A 21,103-nucleotide genomic window follows, 5' to 3' on the forward strand; every position below is an offset into this window, starting at 1 on the left:
ATGCTTATTACAGATGGAGCGCTGCTTTGATGTGAGTGTCGGGTTTCTGTGTGTCTCTGTCCAAATGATTATCATTTTCCCATGTATGAGAGTAAATATAACTCGCGAGAGTCCGAGATAACAGCCGCCGTGTTCAAAGCGCGAGGGATTATGTAAAGGAAATATAAAGATCTCCAATGGAAAAGCTTTGAGCTCTTTTTGTTCGATCAAAGGGAAGAAATGAGAACAACTGCTGCTGGCTTTAAAACAGAGGGATACAACAGAATATCAAGATAAACTGACAGACAGTAAATGGGAAGTGAAGTGGACTCACTGCGGCACCTGTGAACTGATAGATAGATAGATAGATAGATAGATAGATAGATAGATAGATAGATAGATAGATAGATAGATAGATAGATAGATAGATAGATAGATAGATAGATAGATAGATAGATAGATAGATAGATAGATAGATAGATGGATGGACGGATGGATGGATAAATGGATATGAAATATAGATAGATAGATAGATAGATAGATAGATAGATAGATAGATAGATAGATAGATAGATAGATAGATAGATAGATAGATAGATGGATGGATGGACGGATGGATAGATGGATATGAAATATAGATAGATAGATAGATAGATAGATAGATAGATAGATAGATAGATAGATAGACGGATGGATAGATAGATAGATAGATAGATAGATAGATAGATAGATAGATAGATAGATAGATAGATAGATAGATAGATAGATAGATAGATAGATAGATGGATGGATGGACGGATGGATGGATAGATGGATATGAAATATAGATAGATAGATAGATAGATAGATAGATAGATAGATAGATAGATAGATAGATAGATAGATAGATAGATAGACGGATGGATGGATGGACGGATGGATGGATAGATGGATATGAAATATAGATAGATAGATAGATAGATAGATAGATAGATAGATAGATAGATAGATAGATAGATAGATAGATAGATAGATAGATAGATAGATAGATAGATAGATGGATAGATAGATAGAATAAGGTAATTAAATGTTTCACTTTTTGGACAAACATATCAATTAATTAACATTTAACTTACAAAGCAAAAATAATAATTGCGTTGCTTATTGATATATATTAGGCTTCACTGATGTTGTGGTAATAATTACAGCTATAAATCGTGTTTTTCCATAACACGATATGTACACATACATAGGACTACATTCAAATTTGAATTTTAACAGGTAGAATATTTCAACTTAAAATTAACTAGGAAAAAGTTGAATATTTAAAGTTTTAAAATGTAAAAAAAAATGTATATATATATATATATATATATATATATATATATATATATATATATATATATATATATATATATATATATATATATGTTGAAAATGTAGGCTATAGCCTATATAGAACATGAAAAACACTCACTTAAAAATACTCACAGAGACACAGGAGTCAAGTCATAGCCTGGCTATATTAGTGTGAAGAGACAGAAGAGGCTCAGTGTGAAGAAGTTCAAGCCTCCGGGATCGCGGACGCCGAGCGGCTCAATCTATTAACCAGCGCTTTCAGTCCGGCCGCTTCCCGACAGAGAACACGATCCTCCGCAGATTAGTGCAGGACGCTTCTGGAGCGAGGAGCTTTGCGGGGATGTGCGGCTTCACACACACCGGGAGCCGCTGCTAGCAGCTAAAGCACTTTCGGAAGGGCAGATTATGACCTTATGATTATGACCTTATTTCGGACATTACAAGATTCCTGCAGGGTGTCGCGCACTGACCACTGCAGCTCAATACTTCTGAGAATCACTGGTTGCAGGAAATTCCAGATTTTATTATTTAATTTGGCGAAGGATTTTATTTTTCTCGAGTGATTAAATAATGTTTGAACGGAAGACGTGTCATAATGTGCAATTTTTTGCACAAAAAAGGGTAGTTGGGCTTTAGTTATTAAGAGAAAATGACATTTTGAAAACGTGGTTGCAGTAAATTCCATATGTATTATTTAGGCTATAGTTGTAATAATTGTAGCCCACAATCATTTTTCCTAAGGTTTTTATTTTTATTCTCGAGTGATTAAATAATGTTTGAACGGAATACGTGCCATAAATGGGCAAAAACTTTTTTATTTTTTATCACGAAGCACTCTTGGAAAAAAAAAAAAGTGTTAATTGTATGAAAACAACAACAAATCAAACTACCAACATCTGAGCAAATGAGAATGCTCTCTATAAAGAAGACGAATACAAACTTAGCAAAAAATGAGCTTCCGCCTTAAGCTGATATGACAGGGATGTTACTGTAGATCTAATTTATATTTAAAATTGACACTTTTTTGTTCAATACTTAAATTTAAGTTAACATGTTTTATATAAACTTAAAACTGACGTCATACACATTTTTAGAGCATGGAAACAGTTTTTGGTCCATTGACAATCTAGCAAAAACTGTTTCACTTGTTTTTAACCTGCATGTAACACCCTACATTTTCATTATCTTAAAAGTATGCATTAGAAGCCAGAATTATACATTTTATGCCTAAATATGCTTCAACTGGAAGGAAGTATGGCACCATCTACTGGTACAGACTACTAAATTCACTAAAAGAGCCATTTGAAATTTGCAATAATCAGTTAACAAATACTAGCTGAATTATAGAAACCAATCAACATGGTCTTAATATGGATGTAAAGCAATGTAAGGGAGTGCAATAAATTAATTCACAACAGAAAAAGATCAGTGAAACAGTGACTTTTATGAAAACGAACAAATAACTAAATGTTGCACTTGACAATAAAAATGGTGTATTTACAAAAGTATTAAAACTAGTTACTGTTACAAGTTTTCAAAGATCATATTGATTAATTAAGAGTCAATAGAAACCCATTCTTATCCCAAAAGAGGAACGTAGAAAGTAAAACAATCTGCTTTTTAAAAAACATTAAACATTGTTAATCAAACAAAGAATAAAGCTTTCTGTGAAATCCTGAGAAATTACAAATTTCTATAAAAACAAAAATCCACCATAGCAAATTTGATTCTTTTATGCACTTTGATGTTGTAAATACAGAAATTTCTCAAAAAGGACATTCTTTTAAATAAAATATATATATATAAACATAGGTGTCCCCCTGAGATCAAAACATATTTTTTTAAAATAGGCCGTCACACTAAATGACCTTAGTCTTTTTTCTTTTTTTTTTGTTCTTGCATCTCAACAAAGAGATTCTGGTCAAAATGCCTAAACCGTGTCAAATTTGTGTGTCAATAGGTGCCCCCCCCCCCAACAGTTGTACTGCTAACTTTTTTTTTTAAAACAGGTAATATGTAATCCACCTAAATAGATTTAAAAATCTATGAGGATAACAAAAGATAATAAAAACAGTTGATAAAAAAAAAGGTTTTCAGGAGAACTAAAAAAGTAGATTTCTAAAAGCGCTTCCAGCGCCCGTCTCGTGGGCCGTCCCGTGAGTCTCTGCGCCTCTCAGGGGTGTGGTTTCGGTTTCCTCCACTGCGGTCGTCCTGGTGATGCAAGTCGCCCCGCTGGCTGTCGCGCCGCTGGCGGTCGTAGTTGTTCCCGCTGTTTGCGTGGCGCTGGTCTCTGCCGTGATGGTTGTTATTGTCCTGGGGAGAGTGGCGATGACCTCGCTGGCCAGACCAGTCCGGTTGCCACGGGTTACCGTCTCCAGCGCCCCGGAGCTGCTGCATGCTCTGCTGGAAAGCCCCGTTAAAATGCTGCAACTGTTGCTGCATCTGGACCTGCCACATGTTGTTCATCTAATCAAACACAATAAATAAATAAAAAAATGCTTTAAATGCTACAGGGTATACATTTACATATGTCCATGCAGCAATAAAATGCTTCCACGTGTTGTTCATCTATTCAAAAAAAAAAAAAAAAAACAGGGTACAGGGTCTACATTTAAGGGCGTTTTCACACCTGAAAGTCTGCAACCAAAGTTCACGTTTTGATACATTTTATACATTCGATTAGTTTTGGTTTGACACTGCAATTATGCGAGTGCACTAAAGATCTCTACATGACATGCTTGCGTCCTGTCGGCTTCATCTTGACATTGATTGGTTTATAAACGGATGTGCGTCCGACGTCAGCGTGTTGTCAATTCGCCGGGTAACTTTGACAATAATGGATGAACAGATGCATATCGTTGCAACTATATTGTCATTACAGCATTACTACATGCAGCACCAACTATACGCGAGGCTAGTTCAAACTCGCCAAATCAACGTCCTCGTCGTGCGAACATTTTATCGTCGCCGGCAGGAAAGGAGGAGAAGACCGCAAGCAATCCATATTTCAATTAAAAACCTTGTCTCCTCCTCTCCCCATGTGCTACCACTGCTCATTTCTCCTGCTGTCTTCTCCGGGTAGCGGGAACCACCGGAACTTCCTGTAAATGGTCTGAAAGTCCGAACCATACAGAAAACGAACCAAACCTTTGTTCAGTTTGATCCGGACCGAGACTACCGCTTTTCATCGGACCAGATTTCATCTGTTCGTCCGGGCGGGTTTCACACCTGTCATTTTGATTCGGATCAAACTGAAAATTCCGAAGGTCGATGTGAATGGGCACTAAATGCGTCCATGCAGCACTAAAACGTCCATGAACGAACAGAAGTTTGAATGTGGAGGTGTTCTCACCATTGCCTGTCTCTGCAGACTGTCGGGGGAACTGAAAGACCTCTGGATGTTCTGTGGAGGAGAGTAGGACGGAGAGCTCATCTGCTCTGGGGTTCTGCCAGAACAACAAAAGGAAAACAGTCACCAAACAATCTCAAGAAAGCCATTCTTCTTAACTGACATTTTATTATTTTGTAAGTTAAGGAAAAATAAAAGAATAATATTGCAATAATTTGCAAAAATAGGCTATTTCTTATTGTTCTTCAGACCAAACTTAAGTTCTTAAACCATTCGTAAATACATTTCTTAAAGGTAAACCGGGCTCAGACTACAGGAGTTTTGAAATCTTAAAAGAGAAACTTCACAGATTTTCTTCTTTCATATCTCAAACCTGTCCTTGCACACACCACAAGATTTGAAAACCGTGGCGCATCACACACTACAAGATATTCCTAAGATTATAATGCCAGATTTAGCATGTCATCTCACGGGGAAGTGGATGTAAACAAAATGGATACTGTGTTGTGGAGACTTGCTGTAGACATTATAAAGGCATTCGTGTTGTTGCCACATTGTAGTCTGAGCCCAGCTTTAGGATCACTGCCAACTTGTCGTATATGTCCAAAGGGTTAAATCTTTAATGAATTTATTGGTTTGATTCAAATAGTAAACATTTCAAAACTATAAAACTTGCCACTTATAATTAATACTGTAAAGTACACCCTTTTATTGTTCACCAAATCAACATCACTAACTGAAGTGTCTTTCTTGCACTCATTTTCTCTAGGGCCGCATTAACGCATTTACAGTTCATGGTCCAAGTAAACTAATTACGGCACGAAAAAAGCACATGGATTCTTATACTCTCAAATCAGTTTCTTGCCTCATCCATATGTAGAAATAAATCGTATATTAATCGGATGCGTGCATTTGCGTCTGCCATGCAAGCGGATTTTCCCGTTAATGAGAGTAGTACAAAAGCGACGGTGGCAAATGACGTCAACTCAGGTGGACATCAACGTGATCACATGACTCTTTTCTATGGCGCAATGGAAGATGAAGGCTCAACCCAATAAAGATGGTACTCAAAATAAAGGTATTATGTATTATTTTGTCTGCGTTCAATTGCAAATTGAATCCGTTTTTGCTCTCTTTTCAGCCTAAGCTTTTCCGGGTCACCTTTGGGTGTTTAATCAACCAATCAGAACTGGGCATCGAGAGCTGCAGTGTAAATGCAGCCAATGTCAAATAAGCTGAATGGCTTCCAGTTCTCAGCAAGTAAATTCTCACATGACCATTAATGTCGGTTAATGTCGTTAAACGAATAATCTAATGTTCTTTACATTTGAATAAATGATCAGGATGTCATTGCTACATAAAAAAAATTGATTGATGTATTTAAAATTTAATCACACCAGTTTTCAACATTGATCATCAGAAATGTTTCTTAAGGATCAAATCAGCATATTAGAATGATTCCTGAAGGATCATGTGACACTGAAGACTGGAGTAATGACGTTGAAAATTCAGTTTTCCTTTGCAAGAATAAATTACATTTTAAAATAAGTTACAAAAGAAAACATCTCACATTTTGACTTCTGTCGAAAAAATGTCCCAATCTATTGAATAGTATTGTATATACAATCACGCAATCAAAGATTCAAAAGAAAATGCACTGTCTGATAAAAAAATAATTTGATGAATTTAAATTGTAAGTGCACAGCAAGTAAAGAATAGAGTCGTGAAATCAGAGACCCGCCACTTGATGAAATCCAAACACAAGTGGAAATGGTCACAAGAGACGCATTGAGATGCATGTAAATCTGTCTCTGCTGAATCTTGTGACGGGATCACTTGAAGCAGAAGTTCTGACCAGGTATGAACATGAGCACTGAAGAACTACATTCAAAACAAAGATTACCTTCCCCCACGGTGACCTGGTGTATTCGCTGGACTGGGGTTCTGAGAGTTTGCCGGACTTTTGCCTTCCTGATTGATATGACTGCTGCCTGTTAGGAGCACGACAGATTGAGATGATGATTAATCAGTTACAGTTGTTTGTAATTGATGTGACAACCCTTTTACAGCCCATTTTATTTCTGTAATGTGAAGCATTGTTTTATGATTTAACATCAGCAGCAATGGCTACATTCATGGCAACATCAACAGTTTTATTTATATATGTATATTTATATATATATATGATTACAACACCATTTCAATACATAATTTACAATTTAACAAACGCATCTTAAAAACAAACAAACCGGTTTCTCTTCCTTTGTAAAAAACAAACCAGTTTCTCTTCCCCTTTCAAGAAATATGAACAAGTGAGTCTTGCGGGACCAATTCGACATATCATATATACAAAATAAAAATTAACTCCTTGATTTAGTAGGCTACTGGATTCCCCTCATATAGTTTGTTACATATGCATTCACTCAATTTGCCATTTACTGTAAATGCAGATTCAATAATGGTTTAACATCAGATACGATTGTTTCTAAATTGCAGAACATTTCAGAGAAAGAGCAATTTATAATATTGCAAAGATTATTTGAATTATTTCAAATAATTTGCACACTTGAATCACTCACAAAACGACCAAAAACTACCATTAAATGAATGGCTTCAATGTTCATTTCAAATGCATTTAAAATGGAGGCGCAACCTTAATCACTACCATTTAAGACAATTGTAAAAAAATAAATAAATAAAAAATAATAATTCTAATTCATGAAATGATTGGGGAGTGTCTATGCTGGAATGATGGATGGTGACGAACCTCTAATGAACCCCAAATAAAGCAGTATAATATGGAAATTCCTACCGGATCTGAACTGTATGTTGAGCTGGCGTCCATACAGACGGATTCCGTTGAGCAAGTTCAAGGCGTAGGGCACAGACACTTCGTGTTTAAAGTTCACAAATGCAAACTGTTTTGATTTTCCATCATTGTCTTTGGGGATTTTGACTTTGATTAATGGCCCAGCCTATTGGAAAGAAATACAGGAGAGAGTTCTGATGTTATATGATAAAGCACTAGCCTAACAGTTACTGGCAAAACACTTTTCATGCACTGGTTATTTGAGAGATTTTTTTTGGCCTATTCTGCTTCTTCAATATTCAAGATCCAAAATACACATTTAGGTGTTTATTTTAGTACACTATTTGTGTCAGTATATTTCAGTTAATACATATCTTAGGCCATTTTCGCCTATTTTTTTTCTCCTGCACAGAAGCAGTTATCAACACTTCAGCGACACTTGCATACACAAAACGATAGGCCTATATATTGTGAAGGTTTGTTCATATATAATTTGCCTGATTTATATTCAACAAAATTAAACAAGGATTTTAAACCTGGCTTTATCCAATGTGGAAATGCATGCACATGATAGCATATTTAAACATAACAGAAATCCTGCAATACAAAACAATTGTCTTAATGTACTGTGATTAATCATCTAGGTATGGTGATAACTATTCGTTGAAATGTTTACTCTATTCACCTGTAGTGTAGTGTCTTAATGAACGACACATTAAACACACTAAAGACAATGTAAATGAATGGCTAGCGACAGTGTGTTTGCAAAGACAACAACGATAACTTGATATCAAAAGCGCAACAACACATGTATTATATACTCTTACAGGTTAACTGTTAAAATAAAACATCAAATCGAAGTCAAATAACAGACACACGGTGATGGCACTTAACATAAAACGATACGTATGTGTCAAACACGCGTCTAATTAGTTTGAAAATCGAGCTAGAGCATACAGTCTATCATTAGCATTAGCAAGCTAATCAACGACGCTAAAGCACTTACCTGTAAAAACAGCTCGAATATAACTTCTTCTGTAACTTGAGGGTCCAAATTCCCGACAAACAAAGTCCGGTCAGCCTCATCGGCGATTCCCATTTTGTAAAATATTGATAATCCAGCCGGTTGAATACGTTCGCTCGGTTAGCTTGAATTTATCAGCAACCCATCTGTATTTTGCCGTGTGTGAGCAATAACTGTCGTGATGAACAGCCGCTTCACGACACAGTTCCAGCAATTCCAACCACAGGAAGGCGCTATTGTGCACATGTTTAGAGAATATAACTCACCGTGAACTATAAAGTAGCAATTACCTTTAAAACATTGTAGGCTACTGTATATCCAACCTGGTGCTCTTAGCCCCATGTGCTTAAATTAGATTAATTAAAATATAATGATTTTTCTTTTCCGGCCAAACCTTAAGAACACAGAAGGCTGCACTTGTTGACACTGCGGCTGGCTCTGTCACAGATAAAGAACAGCATGCCTGTGACTCAGTAAAGTTTGGCGTTTTAGTCTTCAACCTTATTTAATAACTACTTTGAGATAACGTAGCCTATTTATAAAGTATATAAATACTACTAAGTATTGGCATAAAATTCAGTGATGTGTTCAGGTCACACTGATCACTCTTGAAATAAACTGAAATATGAGACTGACAGATTTCAAGCTTCGGTCCCTGGAGAATAAAACGTAGGTGAGCTCCATATAACAAGCTGGAATTCCTCAGTTAAACTTAAACGGGAAAAGAAGTGACAAAGTGATGTTAATATTTTCTAACTACGGGTCATGCAATATTCACAAATGAGTCACTCCTTGTAAACACACTCTATTAAATGTGATGCAAGCTTAATTTGATGTCCCTGTCACCTCTTATTTACCTTGAAATAATGAACTTAAAAAAAAAAAAAAACGTGATACGAGTTTTTTAGTGCTCGAAAAGGTTAGCCAAACCTTTCACCTCATCACATAAGAACTGTAATAGTGTTTATATCTGTATTTATTATTGTAGGCCTAATAGTTCATGCTTGAATGCTAATTTGTAAGACCACAGACCTGATAAGCATGAAGAGCAGCCATTCTACTTGTTGAAAATATGATTATATTATTGTTGTTAAATACATTCTAAATTTCCAAGTGCAGTTTTATATTGTGATTGTGTGGAAAGTGGTATGCCGGATATGGTTCAAAATGAAGACCGTGCAGAAAAAAAAAAACTTTTAAATGTTTTAGTTTTTTGGTTGATCTACTGTGTATTATAATTTATTATGGTAACATGCAAAATGCTCTGTTTTCAAGACTCAATGACTCAACTATAGAGATGGATAGTTTTGAATGTGTTGTTGTTCTTGTTGTTATTTCATATTTGAACATGGAAATGTTTAAGCGGGGGAAAAGTAACAAATAAACTTACAAGTGACAATCACATATTTGCACTTTTCAAACAAAATCTAAAGCAGCAATAACATGGTAGTTGTATCAATAGTGTAGTTTGTACCTTGAGTTAGTTTTTTTCCCCTTATAGTTTTCTGTAAATGTGAAAAATTATGGATTTATTCCAAGTTTCAAACACTGCCATTGCTTAACCAAGTTTTGTTGAGCCAGTCACACACACACACACACACACACACACACACACACACACACACACACACACACACACACACACACACACACACACACACACTCTCTCTCTCTCTCTCTCTCTCTCTCTCTCACACACACACACACACACACACACTGTCTCTCTTCAGCTTTAGGTGTATATCGGTTATCCAACAGTAGATGGCAATGTTCACCTTCAGAACTGCACTGACGTTCAACGGAGACGACAAACTCCTAAAACATAAAAAAATATAGCTAACTCTGTTAAATATGTAGAGCCAATGTGTATACTGTACAAATCTCAGCCAGGAAAAGCCAGAGTGAGAGCCCTTCGTGTTCAGTCATTTTATAAAATCAATGTGCCTTGTTTTAGCCTTATTTGATCCATTAACTGAATTAAAAATGGATATCCTGATGGAAAGCTGATAGTTGTAGTGTGATCAAGAGTGCAAGTGTGTAACGAAGAACGGTGTAAAAAAAAGTAAAAAAGGTTGGGCTACACATAAATTGGGTCTTTATACATGAAAAACTTGAAGCACTGTTTACAAGGTTAAGTCGGTCAAAACCAACGAAAACATATAAGATTTAACAACGTACGAATCTGTACGAGTGATTAAAAAGTGGCTAATTCGTATGAATTCGTACGAGCTCATTTGTACATTTGTCTAAACCCACGTGATGGGTAGGTTTAGGGGCGGGGTCAGGGGTAGGTAATTCGTACAAATTCATACGAATTGGCCAACTCGTAAAATATGTACGATTTAGCACAAATCATACTAATTCATACGAGTGAGGTCGTATGAATTCGTACGAATTAGCCACCTCGTAAAATTGGTACGAATTGCCGTGAGATCGGGCTGGATATAAAGACTGACTGGTCCAATAGATACAAATTGAGCCCTGATATATTGAAGGCACAGGAAATGTGACAATTATTACAGAAGTTTTATGTGAAGATTGTGTAAAGTTCACTTAAATTCAAAGTTGTTGTATTTTTGAAGCAGCCTAATGTTAAAATGTTGAATGGCTATAGATTTTGTTTACAAATTTTAGCCATTAATTAGGCTATTTCAGAGACATCAGTAGTAGCCTAGTATTGGTATCAGTGATAGTACTGGCCTTCATTCATAAAAGATGCCATTAAACATATTTAAAATATGCTATCGTCTTTATGTTGTTTCTACATCAATTTGGAGATTACATGTGAAAGTACTACAATATAAAAATATATTAAAAACTTTGATGTTAGGTGTGATTAATTGTGATTAAATTGGCGATTTATTAGTTAATATTTTTAATCGATTGACAGCACTAGTTTTAAATTCATTCTTAAAGATTTTTCTCTTTATTTAGCCTACTGGGAACACTCTTCTTTGTCAGTCACTGAAAAGCGTGCGAGCGCAGAATAGTTCTAGTTTGTTTATATTAAGGGGGCACTTAAGCGTATTGAATTCCTGATTAAAGGCAGTCCAAGGCAGCTCTAGGCAGACTGAAATGTCAACTGTTACACTTAACATGATTAAGACATGCACTCTGGCATCCGTGTCTCTATCATATCAGAGCGTTTTTAGCGAGCCAGCGTTATTTTAGCGTCACAGAGGAACGTGACGAGGGGGTTTATCGCTTTGAGCCAGGTTGGAACGGGTGAAGCCGTGAAAAAAACACCAAAGCGTGGCTGTGGAGATTCCCAGATCTAGGCCATCAGCGACGCATTCACCCTCTTCTCTAACCTTGGGGAAAACACCAGTATCGCCACGATTATTCACTGGTGGCTTCAACCTCTGTCCCAGTTTCCCTCTTCCTCCGCCTCTCCAGCAATTTTCTTTTTGACTCATCGTATTCATAATTCATGTGGAATGAAGTGATGTAGCATCATTAAATGCACATGAATATTTGCGGGATGAAACCTTAACCGACTGCTGGCGCTTTCAGCCCGGTTGAATGGCTGAGAATGGGGCGCAATGTCTTCAGGGGAGATGAACCGAGCTTACAGCCTCTCTGCCCTGTTACGGATTAGTTTTGTTTTGGGTTTTTTCTGTTTGTCTTTTCTCTCTTTTGATAGGTTGTCAGTTAAGGATCCACACCTGTCTTGAGTTTGTGGATGGATATAAGATGTCTGCCCTCTGTCTACCGGGAGCCTGCAGTTGTGCTGAGGAGCTGGACCTTCATATTGTTTTCCTCTTAAGTGTTTGTTTATTTACTGTTGAACAACTATTTTCTTTATTACTTACCCCTAGATTTAAATAAATATATTGTTAAATATATTTTTGGACTCTGAACCCTTTCTTTTGTTACTTCCTTGAGCCGGAACGTAACAATTGGGGGCTCGTCCTCAAAGTTTTTTTTTGGTTAGAATTCGGAAGGTCCAGCTTCTATTGAAAAAAAAAGGTATTGTTTGTAAATTTTTCGCTAGCGCCTGTGTATGTGTAGGCGGAGCGTATTTGACTAGGCTACTATTCGATTCACCTGCGTGTGGCTTGGCGTTCTGGCGCTAGCAAACAGGTTTTTGTTGGGAAATGTGCGCGAGAGTTTTCGGTGTCTTTAAATCGGTGGATTTTCTTCATCATAGGGTTCAATTGAAGAGAAAGTAAGTGGAACCCAAAATAGACCATTAGATATGGTAAGTGTATTGATTTCTCTTAATATTTCCCATTGTAAAAACGTTTGTTTCTTTTGATAGGCTAGCTTTGGCAGGATTTTGATGGGTATGTTTACTCTGGTACTCTGCTCGGTTAGCTAGGATTGCTGAAAGAAAGGTAATTTGTCAGCGAACTCTGTATTTTGTTGCACAAATAGTGAGGTTCCCCGGTAGGTTTAGCAACGCATCGCGTTGATCTTTTTTTATTTTAGTTTGTTGTTTTTGTGCTGACGCTGAGTTGAGAGCACTGCCGCGATTGTATGTCTCACTGGTTTGTCCGTGAGTTTATACATCTGACGGTATTTGAGTGCTTAAAGATACTCGACTCTTGGTGGAGGCATGAAGACTAGGGTTGAGTTATTTTAGGGGAGAGGAGAGAGAGAGAGTAGGGGGAATAGTCACTTTTTGGTGTGACACTTTTTTAACTACGAGTTCTGCTGAATAGAATAGAGAATGGCTACTGAATTAGACTTATTTTTTGAATCTCCTAGTGAGGAATTCTTTGACCAATTAACGAAAGAACAGTTATTGGAGGTGGCCGCTAAGTATGATATCTGCTTAACCACCAAAGAAAAAAAAGTTAAAAGAGTCTGTTGCACTAATTGTTAAAGCCACTCTAGTTAAGTGAGAGGTTTTTGATCCTGATAAGCCTGTTGATTCTGATGAAGATGATGATAGCGCTGCACAAACTTCAGTTATTGCTTCCAAGTTCTCTTTTGAGCAACAAAAAGAACTAATGCTTTTAGAGTTAGAAAAGGCGAAAATGAATCGTGAAATTGAAATTCGTAAATTGGAGGTTGAGGCTTTGCGGTTTCAGTTAATTGAGGAGGGTAAACTGGGGGACAGTGCAAGTGCTCTAACCAGATCTGTCAGAAAAGGGTTGGATGTAGCCAATAATATTAAGCTGATACCCAAATTTAGTGAAACTGATGTAGACACATTCTTTAGTTTGTTTGAGCGCTTGGCAGATGTTATGAAATGGCCAGATTCTGAACAGACTTTGATGTTACAGTGTGTGTTAACCGGTAAGGCACAAAAAGCTTACTCCTCTTTGAGTGTTCGTGATAGTCAGAATTATCATAAGGTTAAGGAGGCTGTTCTGAAGGCTTATGAGCTGGTGCCAGAAGCCTATCGGCAGAAATTTAGAAACATGCGAAAACCTGCAGAACAGACGTATTGTGAGTTTGTGAGAGATTTAAAGATCCAGTTAGATCGCTGGTGTGCTGCTTCAGGAGTAACTAGTCGGGAAAATCTTCACGAGTTGTTCCTGTTAGAACAATTTAAAAGCACTTTGTCTGAGCATGTTTCCATCTTTCTGACTGATCGTAATGTTACATCTACGGAGGAGGCTGCCATTCTTACTGATGAGTATGTACTCACTCATAAATGTGAAGTCAAGAAAAGTAGGTTCAAGTTCAGTGAAAGTCCAACAGAGAATGTAACTATCCGTCATGCCTGGGCTGATAATAGTAAGAGTGAGAGGAGTTTTAAAAGTTACGCTGATAAAAATGACCGGTGTGCTTATTGTCATTTAAAGGGACACTGGAAAAAGGATTGTTTAGCACTTAAAGGGAAACTGATGCGTGTTAAATCTGAACCCAAGCCTGCTCTTGCTGTTTCGTCTGTTCAGACAGATAATAATTCTGACTGCTGTCTTGATATTTTGCAGAATCTGGAGAAACCAGCGGTACGTTGCAATGTTGGAGATGTTGGATATTCTCCCTTTATTACAGAAGGCTATGTGTCACTGCTTGAAAGTACTGAGAAGGTTCCTATTAAGGTTCTCCGAGACACGGGAGCATCAGAATCATTCATTTTGCAATCTGTTCTTCCTTTTACTCAGGAGTCCAATACAGGGAACAGTGTGTTGATTCGCGGTATTGGGTTGCAAACATTGTCTGTACCCCTGCATAACATGTTTCTCCAATCTGATTTAGTAAATGGAGCAGTTGTGATGGGAGTCCGTCCTTCACTACCAATGGAAGGAGTTTCAGTGATCTTGGGGAATAATCTGGCGGGTGACCGTGTGTGGCGTGATGTTCCACCTCCACCTGTGGTTGCTACTTGTCCTGCCCCATTGGGTGACAATGATATATCCCAGCAGTATCCAGAGGTATTTGTGTCTTGTGCACTCACGCGTGCAATGCGTAAACAGTCAGCCGATGCAAAACTAAGGGATGTGAAGGATTTGTTAACCTCTAAGAGAGTGGTGCCAGGTCTCCTTGCTTTGCCTTCTATTCCCCATCAGGTTTGGGTGTCTGCTCAGAAAGAGGATTCATCTCTGAACTCGCTGTTTGATGCTGCTTTGTCTCCTGATGTAGCAGAGAGTTCCGTTAATGGGTACTTCATTGAAAATGGGACACTATTGCGGAAGTGGACTTCTAACACAGAGGGAGGTTTGACGGAACCAATTATACAGGTAGTAGTGCCTGTTTCTTTGCGAAATTCTGTATTGGTTTCTGCTCATGGCGGGGTGTCTGGACATTTGGGCGTAAATAAAACCTACCAACATTTGCTGCAGTACTTTTACTGGCCTCGTATTAAGAGTGACGTAAGGCAGTATATTAAGACTTGTTCGATCTGTCAGCTGACTGGAAAACCAAATCAAACCATAAAACCTGTGCCTTTGTATCCCATACCTGTTATGGAACAGCCTTTTCAGCATCTTCTAGTGGATTGTGTTGGGCCTTTACCACCTTCAAAGTCTGGTAGCGTTTACTTATTGACCGTGATGTGTCAGAGCACTCGGTATCCTGCGGCTTTTCCTTTGCGTTCAATCACCACACGATCAGTTGTAAAAGCCTTGTCCCAGTTCATTTCTATTTTTGGAATTCCAAAAGTTGTTCAGAGTGATCAGGGGACAAACTTTACATCTAATATGTTTCAAGAAGTTCTGCGGCAGCTTGGCATTAGGCATAACAAGTCCAGTGCATACCATGCGGAAAGTCAGGGTGCCCTAGAGCGTTTCCATCAGACGTTAAAATCTTTGTTGAGGGCATATTGCACTGAGTTAAAAGGTGATTGGGAAGAAGGGTTGCCTTGGTTGTTATTGGCCACACGTGAGGTTATCCAGGAGAGTTTAGGATTTAGTCCCAATCAATTAGTCTTTGGACATTGTGTACGAGGACCCATGGCAGTACTGAGTAAAGCTGCGCTACCGGAGGAGCCACCACAGAGTCTGATTCAGTATATACAGGGTTTTCGTCGACGTCTAGTCCTGGCTGGGGAATTGGCAAGAGAAAAGTTGAGAAAAACTCAGGGAAAGATGAAATGCTGGTTTGATCGTAAGTCCGAGGTTCGCATGTTTAGTCCAGGAGATCAGGTGTTAGCCTTATTTTCTTTACCAGATTCTCCTTTCTGTGCAAGGTTTTTAGGACCTTACACTGTGCTTAAAGTGTCTGATCAAAATTATATTCTTTCTACCCCTGAGCGCAGGAAACCTACCCAGTTGTGCCATGTGAATTTATTAAAACCCTTTTACTCTCGTAATGTTGCTCCTGAAGTCGTTCCTTCCTCAGTTGCGCTAGCTAGTTTAAGTCAAAAAGGTGACGTACAACAGGATGTGAAATCACCTGATGATGTCATCTTACAACCTCGTCTAAAAAAAACTGAGACTTTGGCTAACCTAGAAGAATGGGTAAAACATTTATCTTGCAAACAACGTTTCGAGTTAAAATCTATGCTGACTGAGTTTTCTGTTCTCTTTTCAGATACTCCTTCTCGTACCCAATTGATTGAACACGATATAGATGTTGGTGATGTTAAACCTGTCCGGCAACGATTTTATCGTGTATCGTTTGACAAACGTCAGAAATTGGAGGCTGAAGTCAGTTACATGCTTGAAAACAACATAGCAAAGCCTTCCTTTTCAGATTGGGCTTCGCCTTGTTTGTTAGTGGGAAAGCCAGACGGCACTCAGCGTTTTTGCACTGACTATAGACGAGTAAATATTCTAACTAGACCTGACTCATACCCGTTGCCAAGGATGGAAGATTGTGTTGACCAAGTTGGATCAGCTACTTTTGTCAGTAAATTTGATTTGCTCAAAGGGTACTGGCAAGTGCCTTTGACCACCCGAGCACAGGATATTTCCTCTTTCATTACTCCGTTTGGACTATATTCTTACACCGTAATGAGTTTTGGTCTTAGAAATGCTCCAGCTACATTTCAGCGGCTAATGAACAGAGTGACCGCTGGTTTAGAGGGCTGTGCCGTGTACCTAGATGACATTGTTATTTATAGTGACACATGGGATCAACACCTTATCCGAATTCGTGCACTGTTTGAACGATTGTCAGATGCCAAACTAACAGTTAACCTGGCAAAGTGTGAGTTTGCCAGGGCTACTGTGACTTACCTGGGCAAGGTTGTTGGAATGGGCAAAGTGCGACCTGTACGTGCTAAAGTCATAGCGATTGACCAATTTCCTAGCCCTCAGACTAAACGTGAATTGATGAGATTTTTAGGAATGGCTGGGTATTACAGGAGTTTTTGTCCCAACTTTTCTTCTGTTGTTGCCCCGCTCACGGATTTGTTACAAGCAAAGGCTAAATTTGTGTGGACTCCAAAATGTGAAAGTGCCTTTGAGAATGTTAAACTCTTGCTCACGTCATCTCCTGTTCTGACAGCTCCTCGACTTGATAAACCATTCAAACTTCAGGTGGATGCTAGTCAGGTTGGAGCGGGAGCTGTTCTGCTGCAGGTTGATGAGAATGGTATCGATCGCCCTGTCAGCTATTTTTCACGGAAATTCAATTCATATCAGACCAATTATTCGACTATCGAGAAAGAGGCGTTAGCGTTGATCTGGTCCCTGCAGCATTTTGAGGTTTATGTGTCTTGTGGGACTATGCCCACTGTGGTGTACACCGACCATAACCCTCTTACATTTCTTCACTCTCTGCAGAATCCAAATCAGCGTCTTATTAGGTGGTCTCTTTTCTTACAGCCTTATGCTTTGGAGATTCGTCATGTGAAAGGCGTAGATAATGTCTTAGCTGACGCCTTGTCCCGTGCCCCATGTGGTGGAGAATAAGTCTTTTGACAATCATTTTCCTCTTCTCTTTTCTTTCTTTGGTTTTCTATTCCTTAATTTTGCTTTCTCCAGGCGCCGGGAGATTGCTGGTTTCGAAACCAAGAGATGCGGGGAGTTGGGAAAGTTGTAATGGTTAATGACTTGGTGTTAACTCCGGTAGGGTTGTTTTTGTTCCTCATAAACTTATGTATGCTTTGGGGTTGGAAATTGTATAAGGTAGAGTTTCTAACGAGAATCTCTCCCTTTTTAAGGGGGGAGGTGTTACGGATTAGTTTTGTTTTGGGTTTTTTCTGTTTGTCTTTTCTCTCTTTTGATAGGTTGTCAGTTAAGGATCCACACCTGTCTTGAGTTTGTGGATGGATATAAGATGTCTGCCCTCTGTCTACCGGGAGCCTGCAGTTGTGCTGAGGAGCTGGACCTTCATATTGTTTTCCTCTTAAGTGTTTGTTTATTTACTGTTGAACAACTATTTTCTTTATTACTTACCCCTAGATTTAAATAAATATATTGTTAAATATATTTTTGGACTCTGAACCCTTTCTTTTGTTACTTCCTTGAGCCGGAACGTAACAGCCCCCTCCGCTTGGGAGAGATTGCTTTTTAAATGCCCCTGAGGTGCCACGGGACGCACAATGATCAATCTTGCTTAATGCAATTGCCAGGGAATGCATCTGCGCTGTGCTGCATCGTAAGTGAATGCCTGTAATTATTGATGGATCTGCAGAGTGCATGGATAGGCATGCACATGATATTAAAAGCAGAGTGATAGGCAGAATGTGGCTCATGACATATATGCAGATGCGTGATAGAAGGTCTGGACTGGAGCAGACGTCGGGCCTGTCGTAGCTGTGAAATGGCTGCCAGACTGCGATGAAATGTCCTGAAGATAAGTGGAAATACAAGTCCTATCAGCGCGCAGAGCGAAACACTGATGTCATGTCCTGTTTGCTGTTTGCGGGTCATATAGAGGGCCAAAGGCAAATGACTATGTCCTAGAGAATGATTGGAAGAAGTCTAGTTATTTAATTTGACTGTGTTTCCCGGAGTTTTCTGCTTTTGAGAGAAATCTCGTGAGGCGTTGTATCATAACCCAAGCAGACGTATAGACTCTCCTTTAACGGAACTGATTTCCTCAGACTTTGCACTGCTTTAGGGGACACAGTTTTGAATTTAAAGGGACAGTTCATCCAGAAATGAAAATTCTGTGATAACCGCCATTCTAAACCTGTATGACTTTCTTTCTTCCGTATGACATAAAGGAGATGTTTTTGAGAATTAAGGCTGTTAGGATCAATGGTGAATAACAGGGCTGTGCACCATTCAGTATTGAATTGAGAATATCTTTTAAATTTAATATCATTTAAGGTAAGCAGAATGCAGAATTGCAATTCGAATCCACATGTAAGAAAACAAATTCCAGTGAATTGAAATAAAAATGAATTCATAGCTGTAATTGTTAACTTATAAAATCAACGTATTTCATATTTAACTTTGCAACAAAATCCTTGTTTGAAGGCCTTGAAGTTTGATAGATAGATAGATAGATAGATAGATAGATAGATAGATAGATAGATAGATAGATAGATAGATAGATAGATAGATAGATAGATAGATAGATAGATAGATAGATAGATAGATAGATAGATAGATAGATAGATAGATAGATAGATAGATAGATAGATAGATAGATAGATAGATAGATAGATAGATAGATAGATAGATAGATAGATAGATAGATAGATAGATAGATAGATAGATAGATAGATAGATAGATAGATAGATAGATAGATAGATAGATAGATAGATAGATAGATAGATAGATAGATAGATAGATAGATAGATAGATAGATAGATAGATAGATAGATAGATAGATAGATAGATAGATAGATAGATAGATAGATAGATAGATAGATAGATAGATAGATAGATAGATAGATAGATAGATAGATAGATAGATAGATAGATAGATAGATAGATAGATAGATAGATAGATAGATAGATAGATAGATAGATAGATAGATAGATAGATAGATAGATAGATAGATAGATAGATAGATAGATAGATAGATAGATAGATAGATAGATAGATAGATAGATAGATAGATAGATAGATAGATAGATAGATAGATAGATAGATAGATAGATAGATAGATAGATAGATAGATAGATAGATAGATAGATAGATAGATAGATAGATAGATAGATAGATAGATAGATAGATAGATAGATAGATAGATAGATAGAGTTCAGTAAATTCCTCTTCCTGGCATTCCGATTCCAATTCAACTTGGGTCATGTGGCCAATTCATTTCAAATTCACACTTGTGAATTGAAAGCAAGCTTAATTCAGAATTTTCTACAAACCTGGTTAATTAAAAATCAACATTTCAGTCTGTTTGCCACAAAAAGCCATCACATGACTTCAAAAGTCTTGGAACATAGTGCACAAGTCATATGTACCGCTTTTATGATACTTTAATGTTTTTGTGTGTGTGTGGTTTTTTTTTTTTTTTGTTTGTTGTTATTTTGGAGCTTGACTTAAAGGTCAGAGTTCTCTCAGCCCTGCTCCTGGAGATCCATTGTTCTACAGATTTTTGCTCCAATCCTAATCAAACACACCTGATGGAGTCAATCGACCTCTTCAGGACTGCCTGAAAACAGAGATGGTCTTATTATTGGGATAGACGAGGGTCCAATGCTCTTCTACTAAAGAAATCCTAACTGCTAACTTAAATCAGTCGTGCCTTGATAACCAATCATATTACAGCCTTGATGTCATTGAATTTCGTTCAGAGTTGACTGACAGTCAATCACTGTTTTCAGATACTATATAAATGAACAAGAACGCCGTAAACTAAATCATGCATGTCTGTGACTTCTCTTGTAAAACAGCATTTTTTTCGGTGTAAGCTCTAAGAATAGATCGATCCAAAACAAATGTTTAAGAGCAAACATGTTGAAGATTAGCCGATGGGCTGATGATTCATTAAATGATAAGCTATTTCCTCACAAATGCGGTTTATTTAGTGGAGTGAAGACTCCTCTCCATTGACATCCATAAAAATAAAAAAATAAACGGCCTCTTGTCTCCTTCCTGCGTCGCGGGCGATAGGGGAGAGCGGGGCATTTTGGTTTTGGCTCAATTATTTAAATAAAAATAATTAGGTTAGATTCATTCTTTTTGAATCTAGTAACATACACATCTGTGCTACAAATGAACACTTAAAGTTTTTTTAAAGACCTACCATTTTAGTACTGTTGTACTGAAAGCGATAGAAGTGCAAATGTTACAACTTACCCCATATGAGCTGTTAGTTGTAACACACATAATTCAGTACTATTTTATCTG

At 37.8% G+C, this 21,103-nt stretch overlaps 1 protein-coding gene across 1 annotated transcript; it reads right to left on the minus strand.

The window, feature by feature from the left end:
- Positions 1-2,742: 2,742 nt before the first annotated feature.
- Positions 2,743-8,686, minus strand: rbm7 (RNA binding motif protein 7). Its single transcript, XM_077225033.1, has 5 exons — positions 8,482-8,686; positions 7,479-7,641; positions 6,570-6,657; positions 4,670-4,763; positions 2,743-3,783 (listed from the first exon to the last, which is right to left on the minus strand). Exons 1-5 carry the CDS (start codon positions 8,572-8,574, stop codon positions 3,436-3,438), a joined length of 786 nt encoding a protein of 261 aa, XP_077081148.1. The 5' UTR covers positions 8,575-8,686; the 3' UTR covers positions 2,743-3,435.
- Between the last annotated feature and the right edge of the window lie 12,417 nt (positions 8,687-21,103).

Source organism: Siphateles boraxobius, unplaced genomic scaffold (genome assembly GCF_051911475.1).
Source record: "Siphateles boraxobius isolate OS27281-9 unplaced genomic scaffold, OSU_SipBor_1 98, whole genome shotgun sequence".
Taxonomy (NCBI): domain Eukaryota; kingdom Metazoa; phylum Chordata; class Actinopteri; order Cypriniformes; family Leuciscidae; genus Siphateles; species Siphateles boraxobius.